The following is a 16,965-nucleotide window of genomic DNA, read 5'->3' as shown; positions in this document are numbered from 1 at the left end:
CCCCCCCCCCCCCCCCCCCCCCCCCCCCCCCCCCCCCCCCCCCCCCCCCCCCCCCCCCCCCCCCCCCCCCGCCCCATTTCTACCCCCCCTCCAGACCCCCCACCCCACCCCCCTGGCTGTCCCCGGCGCGGGGATCCCCGCGGAGGTGCCGTGGGGTAACACTGACCTCCCCCACCCCACCCCGACCCACCCCCGCAGGGCTCCTGCTTCCAGTCTTCCCGGCGGGAGAAGTACGGGAACGTCTTCAAGACGCACTTGCTGGGGCGGCCGCTGGTGCGGGTGACGGGGGCGGAGAACGTGCGGAAGATCTTGATGGGGGAGCACCACCTGGTGAGCACCGAGTGGCCCCGGAGCACCCGCATGCTGCTGGGACCCAACACCGTGGCCAACTCCATCGGCGACATCCACCGCCACAAGAGGAAGGTGAGGCTTCGCGCGAGAGACGGGGCGTGGGGGGGGGGGGGCGCGAGTGGGGGCGTGGAAACACCTTCCCTTTTTGACTTTCTCCTCTCCATCTCCCTCTTTCTCCTTCTCCCCTTCTTCCTTTCTCCCCTTCCTCCCTTCTCACCCTCGTTTCCCTTTTCCCTTTCCCTCCCCATGTCCCCCGCCCCGTGCCTGGGGTGTCCCTCGTGGGCTCCCCCCGCGCCGTGTCCACACTGGTTGATTTGAGGAGGTTAAAGGGGCGCCGGGGGGGCTCTGCTGAGGATGGGGGTGTTGCCCCTCTCCCCCCTCCATCTCCCCCCTCCCGCCGTGCCAGGTGACACGCGTGGGGGGAGCTGCGGGGCCCGGGGGGTTCTTAAAAGGGCGACGAACCCAGCAGGGAGAGGGTGGGCCTGGAGGGGAGGGGGAGCCCCCAGAGTGTACCCCCCCTTTTGCAGGGAGACCCCTCGGGGTTGGTCTTGCTGAGGGTGGTCTGGTGGTGCCGAGCGTTTCCTTGGATCTCAAGGAATTTGGAGGGCTCGGGATGAATTTTTTGGGGGGGGGGGGGGAACCTTCTTGTGTCACCCCCTCGGTGGTCTAGGGGGGAGAGCCCCCCTTGCAGCCCCCGAGGCAGGTGGGGAGCACAGGGCAGCTGGTTTTGGGGGTGCTGAGCCCCAGCAGGATGTGGGGGATGGTCCTCGTGTCCCCCCCCGCGGTGGCAGTGGTGACACTCTGGTGGAAAGGCTGGTGGTTCTCACATCCCACCCTCCACGGGACAGGCTCATTCCCAGCTGGAACAGGGCAGGGAGCGGATCTGGGATGGAGGAGGTGTGTGTGCAGCGTGGGGACAGCAGTGCTGGCACGGGCAGAGCGTCCCCAGTGCCACTAGCCCGTCCCCATCCCCGCCCCTGGGCCGGGTCCCCTCTCCGCTCTGCTCCAGCAGGATTTCCTATTTTGGTGTCTGTAAAATCCCTTCCAAACCCTCTTTGCTCCTGGGGGAGATGAGGAGAGAAAACAAACAGCACATGACACCCATTAGTCACATTTTTCAGTGTGACACCACAAGAAACACCAATAGTGTCAATCCCAGCCCCGGACTCGACAAACCCAGGGCCTGCAATTGGGGATTTTGTTGGTTTTTTTTTCTTAAGGAGGGAGGTATTTTTTCCAACCTTACTGTCCAAGAGAAAGGGCAGGAGTTCACGGGGCTGCCTCCACCAGGGAGCAGAATTTGGGGCAGGATTGGGATGTGGGGAGTGATGGATTTTCCTCGGCAGCAGCTTTGGCTCCTGTTTATTTCCTATCAAGGGATCAGGCAGTGGTTTGAAGGTGTCTCTGTTCTCCTTTCCTGCTTCTTTTATCCCTCTGCACAGCAAGATTACTCCTTGCTGCTGGAAAGTGGCCTTTGGTTGGGATCTCCTTAATAAAACCAGGGAATTCAGCCCTCAGGAACAGACACAGGAGAGTGGGCTCATGGAGAAGGGAGTTCTGACCCCTGTGGGATCCCAGTGGATCTGTAATTTGTCCCACAGCTCGGGTGGGCAGTGCCAGCTCCAGGAAGGAGCAGTGCCAGCAGGACAGGACAGGGAGAACCTCCCTCACTCCACAGTCCTGCCTGATGTCCTCACCTGAGTGGTTTTTCCTACTGTGAAACACGTGGCCCACCCTAAGCTGGGAAAGCAAATGCTTTTGGAATTTTCTCAGTCCAGAGGCTGGTCTGGATCTCGTGAATCTTCTCCTCAAAACCCTTTTTCCTCCCTGATTAGGCATTAGATATTGGGAAGGGATTCCTGGCTGTGAGGGTGGGCAGGCCCTGGCACAGGTTGGGCAGAGAAGCTGTGGCTGCCCCTGGATCCCTGGAAGTGTCCAAGGCCAAGTTGGAGTAACCTGGGCTGGTGGAAGGTGTCCCTGCCCACGGCAGGGGTGGAACTGGATGGTCTTTAATGTCCCTTCCACCCCAAACCATTCCATGATTCTAAGGGTTTTGGCATCACACGTAATCCCAAGCTGGCAAGGATCCTAATTCCTGTTTAAGGGGTGGCTAAAGCCTCCTGGGAACAGGTATTCCAACAGAACACTGTCCCAGGATGACCCTTTCTCCTGCTCTCACACCTTTGCTTCGAGCTCCAACAAACCTTTCCAAACACTTTCCCTGCATCAGCAGCTCTGGGGACGCTCCAGAAGCTCATTATTCCTTAATCTTCCTCTTTCACTGTCGTGAGGTTGAGAACGTGGGACTGAGCTTTGGAAATCAGGGGGATTATTCCGATTTCTTCACTTGATCTCCTCTTAATTACTGCTTTTGGGAGCTGGGCATCTCGTGCATCCCTCCTGATCCCTGAGGAATCACCTCTCCCCTACAGCCCATCCCTTTCCCTGCACACAGAGCACCCAGAGATCGGGTGAACCTGCTTCCAAAGGGGAGAAAATCAAGCATTTTGTTCTTGTCAAGACTCAGATGAGCCAATTTTCCAGCTTTTTCCAGGCCGGGTGTGCCTTTTCCCTGCCTGTGTTCATTAACCCTGAGCTTCTGCTGCTGTTAAATTGGCTTTTAACCCTCCCCACCCTGAGACTCTGAGAGGTCCAAGGAGGAAGAACTCAGACCATATTTAAGATTCGAGCTCCTTCCAGGTACAAGTTTTAATTTGGACCTTCCTCTTGGCCTGCTGGAGAACCGAGCAAGGAACTTGTTGGCACAAGGCAGGTTTTCCCCAGAATTCACCAACTTTCGTAGCAAGGGTTTTAGTCTTCAGAAAAATATTAAAATAATCGAGAGCAGTGTGAAAGCTCCGTGCAGGAGAGCAGTGGGATTTCCTGGGAAACCTTTCTGGTGGCCGATAATTCCATTTTTAAAGCATTTGTTGGGGCTTTCCGGAGCAGCAGTTCCATCCACCTCTCCGGTCCTGGTTCGCACCTCACCTCTGAGCTCGAGCCTTCTCTTGTCCTTCCCCCCTTCCCTGCTCTTGCCAGGAATTGGGGTGTAATTCCTCAGGAGGCTGCTTTGTGGCCAGGGATTCCAGCAACTCGAGGAAAGGCGGAGCGTGGAATCCGTGTTCTCACACTCCAGCCACCGGGGTCACCTCCAGATCGTGTGTCCAACCACCCCTTCCACGGCCAACCCCCTCTGATAAGTCCTTGTCACCCTTCCAGAAGCCTGTGGAGCTGCATTTCTTTGCAGCAGCAGCCCTGGCAGACACTCTTTGATCATTCCCTGGCAGAGTCTCCTCCCGATGGCGCAGATTGTCACCGAGATGGGAGGATGAGCTCCAGCGAGGAGCCTGAAACCCAACATGTTCTTGCAGGAGCTTCCTGGGAGCTGGCCAGGAAGCAGCTGCTTTGCTGGCCCATGTGTTTTCCAAGGAGCTTTCCAGGGAGCTTTTTAGCTCTTCGGTGCAACTTCAGGAATCAGCAAATCGCGGCTCTTGGATGTGCTGTAGGACACTTGGTGCTGGTGGCGGGGGGGATGACTCAGTCTCTGGAGCTCTTCTCTCAGGTTTCTAAGTTCCCTATCTCAGCTAGTTTTCAGGATCCTGCGTGGATCCATTATCCTATCCCTTAAAGGGGTGAAGATCCTCTTCTCTGGGCTCCCAGAAGTGTTAATCCCGTGGATGTTGATGAAGGGCTCGGAGATGCACGTGTGGAAGGTGCTCAGGAGGAGCAAAGCTGTACTGACGTGGCTTTCCCATCCCCAGGTTGTTAAATCTCTCCTGCAGGAACCTGCCAAAGCTCCCAGAAATTGGGGAAAACATCCCCCTTTTAGGGAAATGAATTTTACAGTTATTAGAGAGGGTGTGGAGTCAGCTTGGAGCAGGGCTGTGACAGTGGGGTGGGATGGAGGGTGAGGGTAGGGCTGGGAACAGGGGTTGCCTGGGTCAGGGGGGGTCACCTTGCTGCAGATGTCCCCTCATGGGCTCTGTCCTTGGCCTCAGATGGAGCTGGCAGATAAGAGCAGTTCACAAGGGGTGAATAAAAGCGGCCCCAAACTCCTCAGCCGCCCTCCTGAGATAAATGTCTGTGGAGAGGCTGTTCCTGCTGGGTCACGGAGTTGATGTGATGCTGGGGAAGGACCTGGGCCACCCCTGGGGCAGCTCCTGGACATGTCTCTGGCTTTTGGGAGGTAGATCCCCGTCCCTCCCCGCCCCATGAAAGGTGCCCATCATCCCCTGGGCTCAGAGCAGGGAAGGAGCGTGGCTGAGGCTGCTCCTGCTCCACCCTCCAGAGCTCTCCCCCTCCTGCTGCGGGTTTGGTGGCCCAGCCTGTCCTTGCAGGGCATCTTCAGCTCCCATGGGATCAGTGCATCACTCCAGATTTTGGGAGTGTCAGTCTTAGGCCTGTCCTAGCACAGGCTCCGGGTTTAGGCTGGAATTCAGCAGAGAGGGAGGCACTGAGGTGCCTGTGAGGGACCTCAGCAGCTCAGTGGAGGAGGAAATGGGAATTGGGAATGGCCAGGACTCACAACCCCCGGGGCCAGGAAGGAGATTCCCAGCGCAGGATCCGGGGAAGGTGGGACTCTGACTTTCCCTGGAATCCTCCAGCCCTGGCAGGGCAGCGCTGGCCTCGTGTTCCAGCACAGGGAGATCCCAAAATAGGCACAGCTGGCTTAAAAAGAGGCACACAGAGAGAAGAAAATCAAAGCTCTCCTTGGGCTGGGGAGACATCCCAGAGCCCGAGACTCCAGGAGGAAGCAGACAGTGGAGCTGGAGCAACGGCCTGGTTTGTCTCACTGTCCAAAAGCTCCATCGCTCATTAACACACCGCAATTAATGTTCTGCCTCACAGGCACACAAGTGTTGAGCTTATTAGCACCAAGTAGAAAGGTCTGAGGCTTTTAATATCGTTTGCAAGAGGATTAAGAACACAAAAGGGGCCATAAATTTACAGCCAAATATAAACCAGCTGCTGTGGGCTGGACTGGGAGTGGGGGGACAGGGATGGGGAGAGGGGTGGAGGAGGAGGAGGAAGGAGGGATGGGAAGCACTGGGAATGTGCCTTTCCCTACAAAAAGCCATCAACCAGGTAGTTAAGGGGGTTTGGGGGGTTTTTTAGGTTTTTTTTCAATGTTTTTAGGGTTTTTTTTCATTTCCATCAGAGGGAGGGAAGGATGGGAATAGGGAGAAGGGCTGGAGGATGAAGGAGGGATGGGAGGAGAAAGGAGGGATGGAAAGCAGTGGGAATGTACTTTTCCTTACACAGAACCATCAAACATGTTGTTAAGAAGGTGGTTTTTTGTGTTTTTTAGGTGTGTTTTTTTTCATTTCTATTGGAGAGAGGGAAGATGGGGCTGGGGAGAGGATGGGAGGAGGAAGGAAGGATGGAAAGCAGTGGGAATGTACCTTCCCCTACAAAAAACCATCAACCAGGTTGTTAAGAGGGGTGTTTTTTTAGTGTTTTTAGGTTTGGTTGTTTTTTGCATTTCCACCCAAACCCGCCACCCTACTCCACGTGTAAATCCCAGGGTGGAAAAGCAACCATTCCCTGCCACCTGAGCCCCAACCCCAGACTGTATCAGCCAGCTCAGGTGGGCTGAATTCCAGCTGCCACGGGCTGGCCTGGCTCCAGCTCGGTGTGCCCATGTCAGGCTGCTGCCCTGGGAGCTTTAATCCATGGGCAAAAAGCCTCTGGCTGCAGGGAAAAGGCTCCCATTGAGGGAGAAGGGCTCCTGCCCGCGGTCTGGGGGAAGGATTTGTCGGCTGGGCTGGCTCATTGACTTTAGACCAAACAGCCCTGTCATCCCCAGGGGTGTAAATCCAGCCTAATTCCAATGGATTAAAAAAAAAAAAAAAAAAAAAAAAAAAAAAGATTGGAGGCTCCTGGCTGGAAAACAAATTTTGTGGGTTTTTTTCCCCGCTCCTTCCACCCCAAAATGCCCTGAGAGCTCAGGGCCTGCTGGGAAGGAGCTTTGCTGTGGGATACCCTGAGCTGAGGATCCAAAGGGTGGGATTTTCCACCTCCCTGTGGCATCCAGGAGGGAAGTTTTTTGGAAGGTGAAACCCTTTCCTTGAGCTGGGGTGGAACTGGGTGCAAGGCTCCATGTCAGAGCAGGAATGGGGGATACCAGGAGCTAATCCCAGAGGTGGGAGGGTGATCTAGGACTCAGGATCCCTCCTACACTGTGTTTGCACAGCTCTGTACTTTGCTCCATCCTCCTCCATCCTTCCAAGCAGCTCAAACCACCTGTGGTTTGTGAATACCCTGCTGGGAAACGAGGGCTTTGGGATGAGGATGTTCTCTCTTGCTCCACTGCTAAATGGATCTGCCCACCAGCTCCTTCTTCAGCCTCCCTCTCCTTCAGGAAGGAGAAGGGGGTTGCCTTAAACTGGGATCATCTTGTTGGGCGGCCTTGGGTCCTCTCAACTCTTGTCACCTCCTCCCTGGGCTCGGTTTGAAGCTCAGGAGAGCTTCAACCCTCACCGATGATCTGCAGGAGCCCATCAGGGGCGTCTCAGCCCCCAGGGAGGTCCTGCAGGGCCTCACTCGGGATTTTGTGGGCAGGGCTGCCCAGGGAAAGGCTTTTCCAAGCCTTTTTTCCCTATTTCTGCCAAGAGGCCGTGCTCTGGAAGGTGCATTTTCCCCACGGGTTTAACTAACCCTGCTCTGGGTTAGTTAAACCCATGGGGACCCTTCCCTTTGGTCCCTCTCCATGCTCCAGGGAATGCACTGGCTCAGGAAAATGGGCATTTTCTCCTAATGTTGCTCTTCCATTAGCTCCAGAGGTGGATGGGGCACTATCCCTGCTGCCTGGGAAAGCTGCTTCCCTCTCCTTTAGCTCTGGGAAGATTCCCATCTCCACACCACAGCCCTGGGGTTTGGTGTGTGCTCTAAACTTCAACAGGGGGTTGGAACTAGATGGTCTTTGAGGACCCTTCCAACCCAGAGCATTCCCTGATCCTGTGATCCCAGCCCACCCAACCCCCCTGATCCCCACGAAGGGCTGCTCTGACCATGCCTGGTGGGATTGCAGGATGCTCCTTCTCCAAAGGCACCAGTCACAGGAGGGGGGTGCATGTCCTGTTATTCCACCTTTCTGATCCCTCCTGCCTGGCCAAGGCTCCCATTCCACTGATGGGACACCTTCTTTTTGCCTCCTGTGCTCGGTTCCCTCCTCGAGGAGCGGTGACAACACGTGAGGTGAATTGTACCCTCCTCCAGGGATAAATGGGGACACTTGGGGCAGCACTTCCAAACTGACAAATCCCAGTGTGTTTGGCTGTCCCTGTAAACTGGGCTAAGAAGCCCAAATGGAACGGACCTGGTTGTGTTTTGCTGCTGCTGGAGCCGTTTGGAGGCATCAGGAGGTTTTGCAGAGGGAATGCTGAGATGGATGTGGGGGTGTCCTGCTTGTCCTTGCTGTCCCTGGGCATCACAGCCCCCTTTATCCCAATATCCTTAAAGGGTTTGGGATCAGAAGCGGAGCCTCCCATGCCGTGGGGAGGGTTTGCAAGGGAGATGCTTGGACAGGGAGATTTTTAATTAGGATTTTTAATAGGGAAATGCAGTGCTCGGGCTCGTTTTTATGCTGAATTTGACTAGAAGTAAGAAATGCTGGAGTTTCCATGACCTTTTATATTTTTTAAAAACATTTAAAAAATCAGGGATCTGGGCAATTCACGCCATGAGGGAGCATGTCAGGAGGCCATGGAGCGGTCCATGTGCTCTGTTTTTAGGATGGGGAGAAAAGGAATCAACCCTTTGCTGTGTGCAAAGGCAAAACCTTTTATAAGGTCAGGGCAGCAGCAGGATTTTATGGAAGTCCTCTCCTCTTTGTGTTGCCTTCCCAATTTTTTTTTTTTTTTTTTTTGGTGCTGTGTTTTCCCTTTGTTCCTGCTCCCAGTACCTGCACAGCCTCTTGCCCACGAACCTTCTGATCCCTCTCCAGAAAAAATCAGGGGTTTCCAAGCCCTCTGGAGCGCAGGCTCCGTGTCTGATGCCGGGGAGAGGCAGACATCCAGGAGAACGTGGCAACAGGACAAGGCTGGGACAGACACCCTGCAAATGTTGGAAGGATTAGTGCGTGCACAGGTTGAGGTGTTGCTTTGGATGCTTCCTGACACATCCAAGCTGCTGGTGGGGCCAAATTCATTCCTGAAAACATCTCCTCGCTCGCTGTGCCCTCGTTGGGTCGGGTTGGTGTGAGGCTGGATGGGATGCAGGTGGCTGATCCCGAAGTTTTCCTCCTGGAAGGGAGGAATGCAATGCTCCCTCCCCTCTTTGCTGTGCTGGTGTGCCGGGTGGGAGCGAGGACCCTGAAAATCAGGGATGGCAAAAGGCAGGGAGTGATTCTGGTGCTCGGAGTGGGAAGGCTGGGCTGGCACCAGGGAGGGTAACCCCACGGAAAACATCATCCCTTTCCATCCCAACCAGGAAACTAAGCCTATTCCACGCATGGAAAACCCGTGTGGGAGCTCAGTGAATTCCCTTGAATTCCCTCTCCTCCTTGCTGTGGTTTAAGGACGGGACTGGGGGACTCTCCAGCTGGGACTAGGGGCAGCTTGCTGTCACATGGAGCTGGGGCTGAGACACTGAGAAGGAATTTTCTGCCTTAGGAAAACCGTAAATCTTTAAATATCCTTTTTCCACGGCGAGGCAGATTCGGAAGGTTCCAGCCAGGCTCGCTGGGTGGTGGTGTCTCCCTCAGTGCAGGGTGAGCCTGTGTGTGCAGCGTAAATAAATGCCCTTGGACAGACCAAATCGCCAGATTTGGCTCTTTTGGGAGGCATCGCAGTGTGAAAAAACTTGGGGGCTCTTTCCAACATCCCCAAAAAGTCCTGGCACTGCGGGGAGTCCCCGTGGCCGAGCGCCCGCCACGCTGCGCCTGGGCGCTGACAAAGCTGAGCATCCCCTTGGAGATGATTTTTGCCTCTTGGCAGCACTGGGACGACTCTTTTTTTGAATTATTTTTGCCCCGATTGCCGCCGGCTCTGCCCGGTGTGGCTCCCGCAGCCGAGGCGCTCGGCTCGGCCTCACTAGAGGGCGCAGGAATTGTAGGCTGAGCGAACGCGCGGGGGGTTCGTCGGGGAAAGTTGGCTGCCTCTCCCTCCTTTTTAATCAACTGGAAAGATGCAGGGTTGAACTGGAGGTGACTGGAAGGGGATCCAGACTTGTGTCTGGCCGGGGAAGGATCTGCTGACATGTGGGATTAGGCGGCGTGGAGCGCGGCGGCGGCGAGCGGGCGGCACGTCGAGCGTGGCCGGGAGCTGCGGGCTCGGGCAGCCAGCTGTGGGGTGCAGCCAGCTGGAGGAGCCTCATGGCAAGAGGAGAGAGCTCGGAAAAGAGCAAGAAAAGAGGGGAAAATCCGCCTCAGCCTCCCGGCGTGAAATGCTTCCCCCCTTTTTCAGGCTGGGCAGGTGTTGTGTTGACCTCTGCAGGGGCCCGGTGTTCTCTTCCTGAGGGTCCTCTGCTCCGTGTCCTCGCTGCACATCCATCCTTGGGGCAAGACTCTTTCCTCTTCTGAGGGTCTGGAGGGTGTGGATCCATCCCTGGGATGGTTTCCCTACACCACGGCAGCAGTTTTGCAGATTGGGACCAGAGGCTTGTTGTCCTTTTTTTTTTTCAGGGTGCAGGGGGTCCCCGAGCACTTTGCCTGTGGCAGAGCCAGGAAGGACGAGGTCAGGAACCCCAAGGGCCACCTCCATCGGGCTGGTGGCTCCACTGCAGCCTTGGCACTCCCGGCGCAGAGGCTGCTCCCTCTTTAACTGGGGAAACTGAGTCACGGGAAGCATTTGGAGGAGTGGGGGGTGATTCACTGGGAGCCTCTGCCAGCTGGATGGGGAGATACCCATGCCCTTCCACCAGCCCCTCTCAGCTACTCTGTCCCTGCTCTCCAAATCCCGGTGTTCCTGCTCACCTCCTCCAGCATCCATCCCTTTCCCAGCTGCCTTCCCCCCCCCCCAGGACGGAGCGGCTCCGCTTCGGCACCTTCCAGCTCTCCTTTCCCGAGCGGCTGCTTTTTCCAGCGCCTGAGCCCGAGCAGCGCTGCCCTTTCCAGGCTTTAAGAGCAGCCGGCGGAGCGCAGGGAGGCGGCAGCGGCCGCCCCGTCTGGCGGCCTCGCCGTGCTCTCGCCGCCCCGCTGTTCATTCACTCATTCATTCACTGCCGCTCTCCGTTCATTCATGCCTTGGCTCGGCGTGGCCAGCCGGGCACGGCATCTTGCCTGCAGCCTCTCGGGCTCCTCGAGTTTTTCCTCCCCGCGCCGGCCCCGGTCCGCCGGGATTTCCACGGGGAGTTCTCCTCGGGGCTCAGCCCGAGCCCGGAGCGCTGCGAGGCGGCTCCGGCGGAGGCTCCGGCGCGGGGCTGCGAGGGGACAGGGCTGTTATTTCAGCAAACAAACTCCCCGTGAACGCTGTGCATTTAGCAATGAGGGGTCGCAGCCAGGAAAATATTACCTTTCCCTTTGAGTGCTGACTGTGGAGGAAATTCTCACATTTACAGCTCCGGCGAGCCCGACGCTCATGGAAAAGAGGGGGCGGCTTTGATTTCGCTCCCCTCGTCGGGTCGATAACTTTGCGGCCCCCCCACCTCGCCTTGAGCCCCCTCCTCCTTTCCCCTCCACGCTCTCCGGGGGACCCGGCCACCGGTGGAGGCTCCGGCGGCTCGCGGCTCCCTCCTGGAATCCTGGTTTAATTGGATTTTCCCGGAGGCCTGGCGTGTGGCGCTGCGTGTGCGTCCTGCCCCGTGTGTGTGTGTCTGTGTCTGTGTGCGAGTGTGGAGGTTAACAAAAACCAAACAAACAGCACTTTTTTTTTTTCCCCCCCTCCGGTGCTCTCCGGGAGGGATGCGGCGGGAATGCCGATGAAAGCGCGTGCTGCGGGAAAGGGACATTCCTGGCATTGCTGAGCTCCTCGTGCAAACGCGTGGGCCCGGGCCCAAATTGGAGGAATTGGAGGAAGGAGCCGTGAGCGTCGGGGACCTGGGGAGGCCCGTTGCTGCTCAGTGTTTACTCGCAGAGCTTAAATTAATAGTGTCTGCTGACATCAGGGGTTCTTTTTCTCCTCGGATTCCCAAGGAGACGGGCCGGGTGCGAGCGCAGCCTCTGCCTACGTGCACGGCTCTCCTCCCTGCCTGAGCCCCGCTCTGAGTTCAGCCCGATCTCACAGGGATCCCAAAAGCTGCAGAATAATTAGTTTTCACTGATTTGATATCCATTAATAAGGCCTGTGAGGGGTGGGAGGAATCAATGCCTGTGTTTGTGTGTGTGGGTGCACAACCGTGTCAGACAGGAGGATCCCTGAGGGAACAGATGTTTTAGTAGCACTCAGATCATGGGATGAATGTCACTGGGATCTGGGGGACCTGGAGCTGTGGGAAAACCAGCTCTGTCCCTCCGGTTTTAACTCCCATCTCTGGTTTGCTCCATTGTTGCCCATCTCTTGCAAGGGTTGTGGTGAGGGAGGATCTCTGGTGGATTTGGGCAGCTGATGTTTCTCCATGGACCCTCTCTGGCAGATATTTTTTTTTTTTTTTCCTGGGAATTGGCGATTCTGGATGATGATTTCTGGCTGATGACAAGCCTTCTCAGCACAGGGCACTTCTTGTGGCTCCCGTTTTACACTGGAATAACCTGCTGGGTCGCTGCAAAAACCCTCTCCTCGCTCTCTCTTCCGCAGGTGTTCTCCAAAATCTTCAGCCACGAGGCGCTGGAGAGTTACCTCCCCAAGATCCAGCTGGTGATCAAGGACACCCTGCGTGCCTGGAGCAGCAACCCCGAGTGCATCAACGTGTACCACGAGGCGCAGAAGCTGACGTTCCGCATGGCCATCCGCGTCCTGCTGGGCTTCCGCATCCCCGACGAGGAGCTCGGCCGCCTCTTCGAGGTCTACCAGCAGTTCGTGGAGAACGTCTTCTCCTTGCCCGTGGACCTGCCCTTCAGCGGCTACAGGAGGGTGAGAGATTGGGGCTGGGCCCTCCACCGGTCTGGGGTTAACGGGGTGGTGGTTCAGCCGCGCCTCTGCAGGTTCTCCTCGCCCTCTGGCCTCTGGGAATGAGTTCGTTTTGGGTTACAAATCCTGGTCTGGTGGAGAAGCGAGGGAAAGATCCATCCATCGCGTGGTTGGTTGCAGAACACAATCAGGGCTTGCCCAAATTTATTGCGTATTTTTTCCTCACTCTGCAATTTTCCTGTATTTTTGCCGTTTTTGGGACCCTTCTCCTTTTAATGCTCCCCTGTCCCTGAAGCCAAACAGGTCAGCAGACCCTCCAAATCCAAGAACCATTCTAGTTTTTTGGATCAATGATGCAGAATGAAAACATACCAAAAATCACAGAAGAAAACCCCCAAACCCTATTTTTTTTTTTCCCATGGGGAATTTTGGCAGCAGAAATTCAGATTTGTAATATTGCTGCAATTTGTTTTTTTTTTCATCCATATTATTTGGCCACGTGGATGAGCCCAAGCACTTGCAGCCCTGAAGCCCTTTGCAGGAGCAGGTTAACCCCCAGCGCAGCTGCACTTCCACAGGAACTGCTTTACTGAGACCAGGTGATAAAACTCCTTTGGGAAGACCAATTATGCTCCTGGGAAGAGGATTCTTTGGGGTGAATTGGCTTCCCTTTGAGGGTCGATTTTCCCAGGGGCTGCCCCGCATGCCAGGGCGAGCTGGGGGCCTGTGAACTGGTGCAGCACTGGGGCTCCCACAGCAGACCTGCCGTTTACACCTAGGTGCTGATTGCTCCTGCCTGTAATCTCAGCTCCTGGGGCTTTCGCTCCCCCTGCCCAGGGAAACGACTCCAGCCTCTTTATGCCCCTCTTTGAGCACCTGCAATAGTGTTTTTATTGCTCGGCCGTGTTGTCCTGGGGATGGTGGTGGTGGTGGTGTCTGATGGTTTCCTGCCCCACAGGGGATCCGGGCACGGGAGACGCTGCAGAAGGGGCTGGAAAAAGCCATCCAGGAGAAACTGCAGAACACGCAGGGCAAGGACTACGCTGATGCCTTGGACATCCTGATAGAGAGCGGGAAAGAGCACGGCAAGGAGTTAACCATGCAGGAGCTGAAGGTGAAAATCTCCCCGTGGGCACCTTGCTGCGCTCAGGGGCTCCCCAGAGAGCAAGGCTGAGCTGCTCCAGGGAGGAATTTTTGGGGCAGAGCTGGGACGATCAGGGGATCGCAGTGGGTTGGTGGAGCTGCAGGTGAATCCTGGTCTGGTGGATTATGGTGCCAACAAACCAGCTGTTACATTGATTTGCAGGTTGCAGCCCTTCCTAGAAAGCAGGATCACTGAGGGATCACAGAGGTTGGAAAAGACCTCTGAGGTCATCAAGTCCAACCTGTGACCAAACACTCCCATCCCCACTAAAGCAATATCACCAACTGGTTTGGCTTTTGAACACTTCCAGGGATGGTGACTCCACCACCGCCCTGGGCAGCCTGTTCCAGTGCTTGCCTACTCCTCCAGTGAAGAAATTTTTCCTGACATCCAGCCTGAACCTCTCCTGGCACAGCTGAAGCTTTCAGCCCTGAGCAGCTTCATCCCTTGTCCCGTCCACTTCCACGGTGCCACCTTTGCAGGGCACGTGAGACCTCAGCAGGTTGTTACCTGCAGCAGGGCCATGGCATAAATTGTCCATCATGTCCTGTCAAGATCCACCCCCAGGGCTTTTTCTCCTGCCTTTCTGCTCCTCACCATCCTCTGAGGCTTTGTGGGAAGCTTCCCAGGGTGGTTTTCCCAGTCCTGGCGCTGTACAAGGAGCGATCTTGCAGTTAGACATGACCTAGCTGTGGCTGCCTCTAGATCCCTGGAAGTGTCCAAGGCTGGGTTGGACGTGGCTTGGAGCAACCTGGGCTGGTGGGAGGTGTCCCTGCCCATGGCAGGGGGTTGGAATGAGATGATCTTTAAGGTCCTTTCCTACCCAAACCATTTATGGTTCATTGCCCAGGCTGGAGAGCTGTTGGGTATTAAAATGCCCCGTGGCAGCCTCTGTACCTGTCCCTGACATTCCATGGATCTGTCCATGCCCTGGCTCTTACCCTGGCTCTTCCCTTGCCTCCCAGGATGGCACCCTGGAGCTGATCTTCGCCGCCTACGCCACCACGGCCAGCGCCAGCACCTCCCTGATCATGCAGCTCCTCAAACACCCCCGAGTGCTGGAGAAGCTGCGGGAGGAGCTGAGGAGCAAAGGGATCCTCCACAACGGCTGCATCTGCGAGGGCTCCCTGCGGCTGGACAACATCAGCAGCCTCCACTACCTGGACTGTGTCATCAAGGAGGTGCTTCGGCTCTTCACCCCCATCTCCGGCGGGTACCGGACGGTGCTGCAGACCTTCGAGCTGGATGTGAGTGCTGAGGGAGAGCAGGGCCAGGACTGAACTCTGCTCTGGCTGGGGGGAGCAGGGACAGCCCCCAGGGAATGGCTGGAGCTGTGTCAGGGCAGGCTCAGGGTGGATCTCAGCAGAAGGTTCTTCCCCCAGAGGGTGGTTGGCACTGCCCAGGCTCCCCAGGGCAGTGGGCACAGCCCCAAGGCTGCCAGAGCTGCAGGAGGGTTGGGATGATCCTCTGGGTCACAGGGGGGGATTGTTGGGGCTGGGCCTGTGCAGGGCTGAGGGTTGGACTGGATGGTCCTTGGGGGTCCCTTCCAACTCAGCATATCGTGGGATTGTGGGATCCCTCTGGGGTGAAGCTGCACTGTGAACTCCCCAAACCAGCCTTTTACTTGTCGCTGGAAATCTTGCTTGAGCCTGGCTTAGCTGAGACCTCAGAGAGGATAAATTAGGCCCTGCTGGTGATGGGAGAGGGATTTGCCCTGGATTCCTCAGGAATCTGGCGCATGGCAGGGATGGAATGCACTGGAGCTGTCGAAGAGGAGACGGGTGTGAGGCTTCAGAGCTCGACCCGTGACAGTGCTGGACGCCAAAACCCGAGCTGGGGTGTGACAAGGGAAAGGTTTACTGCAAAGGGCATCTCCAGGCTGCTGGATGACAGGGGGATTACTCACCACCATGGCTGGAATTTCCTACCAGCAAAACAAAATCTTCAGGCTGGGCTCGTCGCTGTAAATCCTCCCTAACGCAGCGATTTGAGTCAGAGACCTCTCAAAGCGCTCAGGGGAGGATAAATCCGCCCCATTTCTCATCACCCAGGCCCTGACGTGCGTGTTGGGTGCGTGGGGCTGACAGGCAGCGCTGTGTGGGATGCTCTGGGAGGGCTGCTCGGCACGTGGGGATGTGGGAGAAGCTGCTTCCCTCTGCCTGGAGGCACCCCAGGGTTCCTGGTAGGAGACTCCTGCCAGTGACCACAAAGCAGTAGATCATCCTGTGGGTCCCTGGGATAAAGGGAGGAGTAAATCCAGGATTCTCATCCCACCTCCAAGCCCTTTGTGCTGTGCTCTCTGGTTTTCCTTTAAATCTGCACCACGTTGGAGTCATGAACCCAAAGGAAGTGGGAATAAGCAGGGAAAACCGGGGAGGCTCTGGCACAGGTTCCCAATATCCAACCTGAACCTCTCCTGGCACAACTGAAGCTTTCAGCCCTGAGCAGCTTTATCCCTTACCCCATCCATTTCCACGATGCTTCCTTTGCAGGGCACGTGGGTTGTTACCTGCAGCAGGGCTGTGGCATAAATTATCCATCATGTGCTGTCAGGAGCCATTCCCAGGGCTTTTCCTCCTGCCTTTCTGCCCCTCAGCATCCTCTGAGGCTCTGTGGGAAGCTTCCCATGGCGGCTGTCCGAGCCCAAGGAGTGATCTTGCAGTTAGACATGACCAAGCTGTGGCTGCCCCTGGATCTCTGGAAGTGTCCTAGGCCAGGCTGGACGGGGCTTGGAGCAACCTGGGCTGGTGGAAGGTGTCCCTGCCCCTGGCAGGGGGTGGAACTGGATGATCTTTGAGGTCCCTTCTAACCCAGACCATTCCATGATTCTGTGCCTGACCGTACGAAAACAAAGCGCCTTTATCTTGCCCTCTGTGCTGACGGTAGGTTTTGACCCACTCTGCTTTTCTCTCCACCCTTTCCCGCCTCTCCCCAGGGTTTCCAGATCCCCAAAGGCTGGAGTGTGATGTACAGCATCCGGGACACCCACGACACCGCCCCGGTCTTCAAGGACGTGGACGTGTTCGACCCCGAGCGCTTCGAGCAGGGCCGGAGCGAAGACAAGGACGGCAGGTTCCACTACCTCCCCTTCGGAGGAGGAGTACGGACCTGTCTGGGGAAGCACCTGGCCAAGCTTTTCCTCAAGACCCTGGCCATCGAGCTAGCCAGCACCAGCCGCTTCGAGCTCGCCACCAGGACTTTCCCCAAAATCACCCTGGTGCCCGTGATCCACCCGGTGGACGGACTCAAGGTCAAGTTCTTCGGACTGGATTCCAACCAGAACGAGATCCTGGCGGGGACGGACGCCATGCTGGGGGCCACCGTGTAGAGCCCACGCCGGCGGCGCCAGGGACGGAGGGGTGGGGTTGGGGGCGAGGGGGTGGACAGGAGGGGAGGAGAGAAGGGCCAAGGAGCTTCTCCAGGACGTGGAGCCTGCGTGGATCGGGACGTTCCCCCCTTCCCCGCCGGGGGAGCCGCCGAAAGCCTTCTGCTCTCCCCGCGGGGGGCGCGGAGAAGGCTCCGGGG

The 16,965-nt window shown here is 56.8% G+C and overlaps 1 protein-coding gene across 1 annotated transcript; it reads left to right on the top strand.

Moving 5' to 3' along the window:
* Nucleotides 1-115: 115 nt before the first annotated feature.
* On the top strand, nt 116-16,790 carry LOC114072005 (cytochrome P450 26B1). Its single transcript, XM_027909915.1, has 5 exons — nt 116-423; nt 12,024-12,299; nt 13,255-13,410; nt 14,406-14,687; nt 16,376-16,790. The coding sequence occupies exons 1-5, from the start codon at nt 313-315 to the stop codon at nt 16,766-16,768; spliced, it is 1,218 nt and encodes a 405-aa protein (XP_027765716.1). The 5' UTR covers nt 116-312; the 3' UTR covers nt 16,769-16,790.
* Nucleotides 16,791-16,965: the final 175 nt, after the last annotated feature.

Source organism: Empidonax traillii, unplaced genomic scaffold, assembly GCF_003031625.1.
Source record: "Empidonax traillii isolate 1590-97213 ecotype Southwest subspecies unplaced genomic scaffold, ASM303162v1 scaffold2518:size22734, whole genome shotgun sequence".
NCBI lineage: Eukaryota > Metazoa > Chordata > Aves > Passeriformes > Tyrannidae > Empidonax > Empidonax traillii.
The sequence above is the reverse complement of the archived record's forward strand: the minus strand, read 5'-3'. Positions and strand labels throughout refer to the sequence as shown.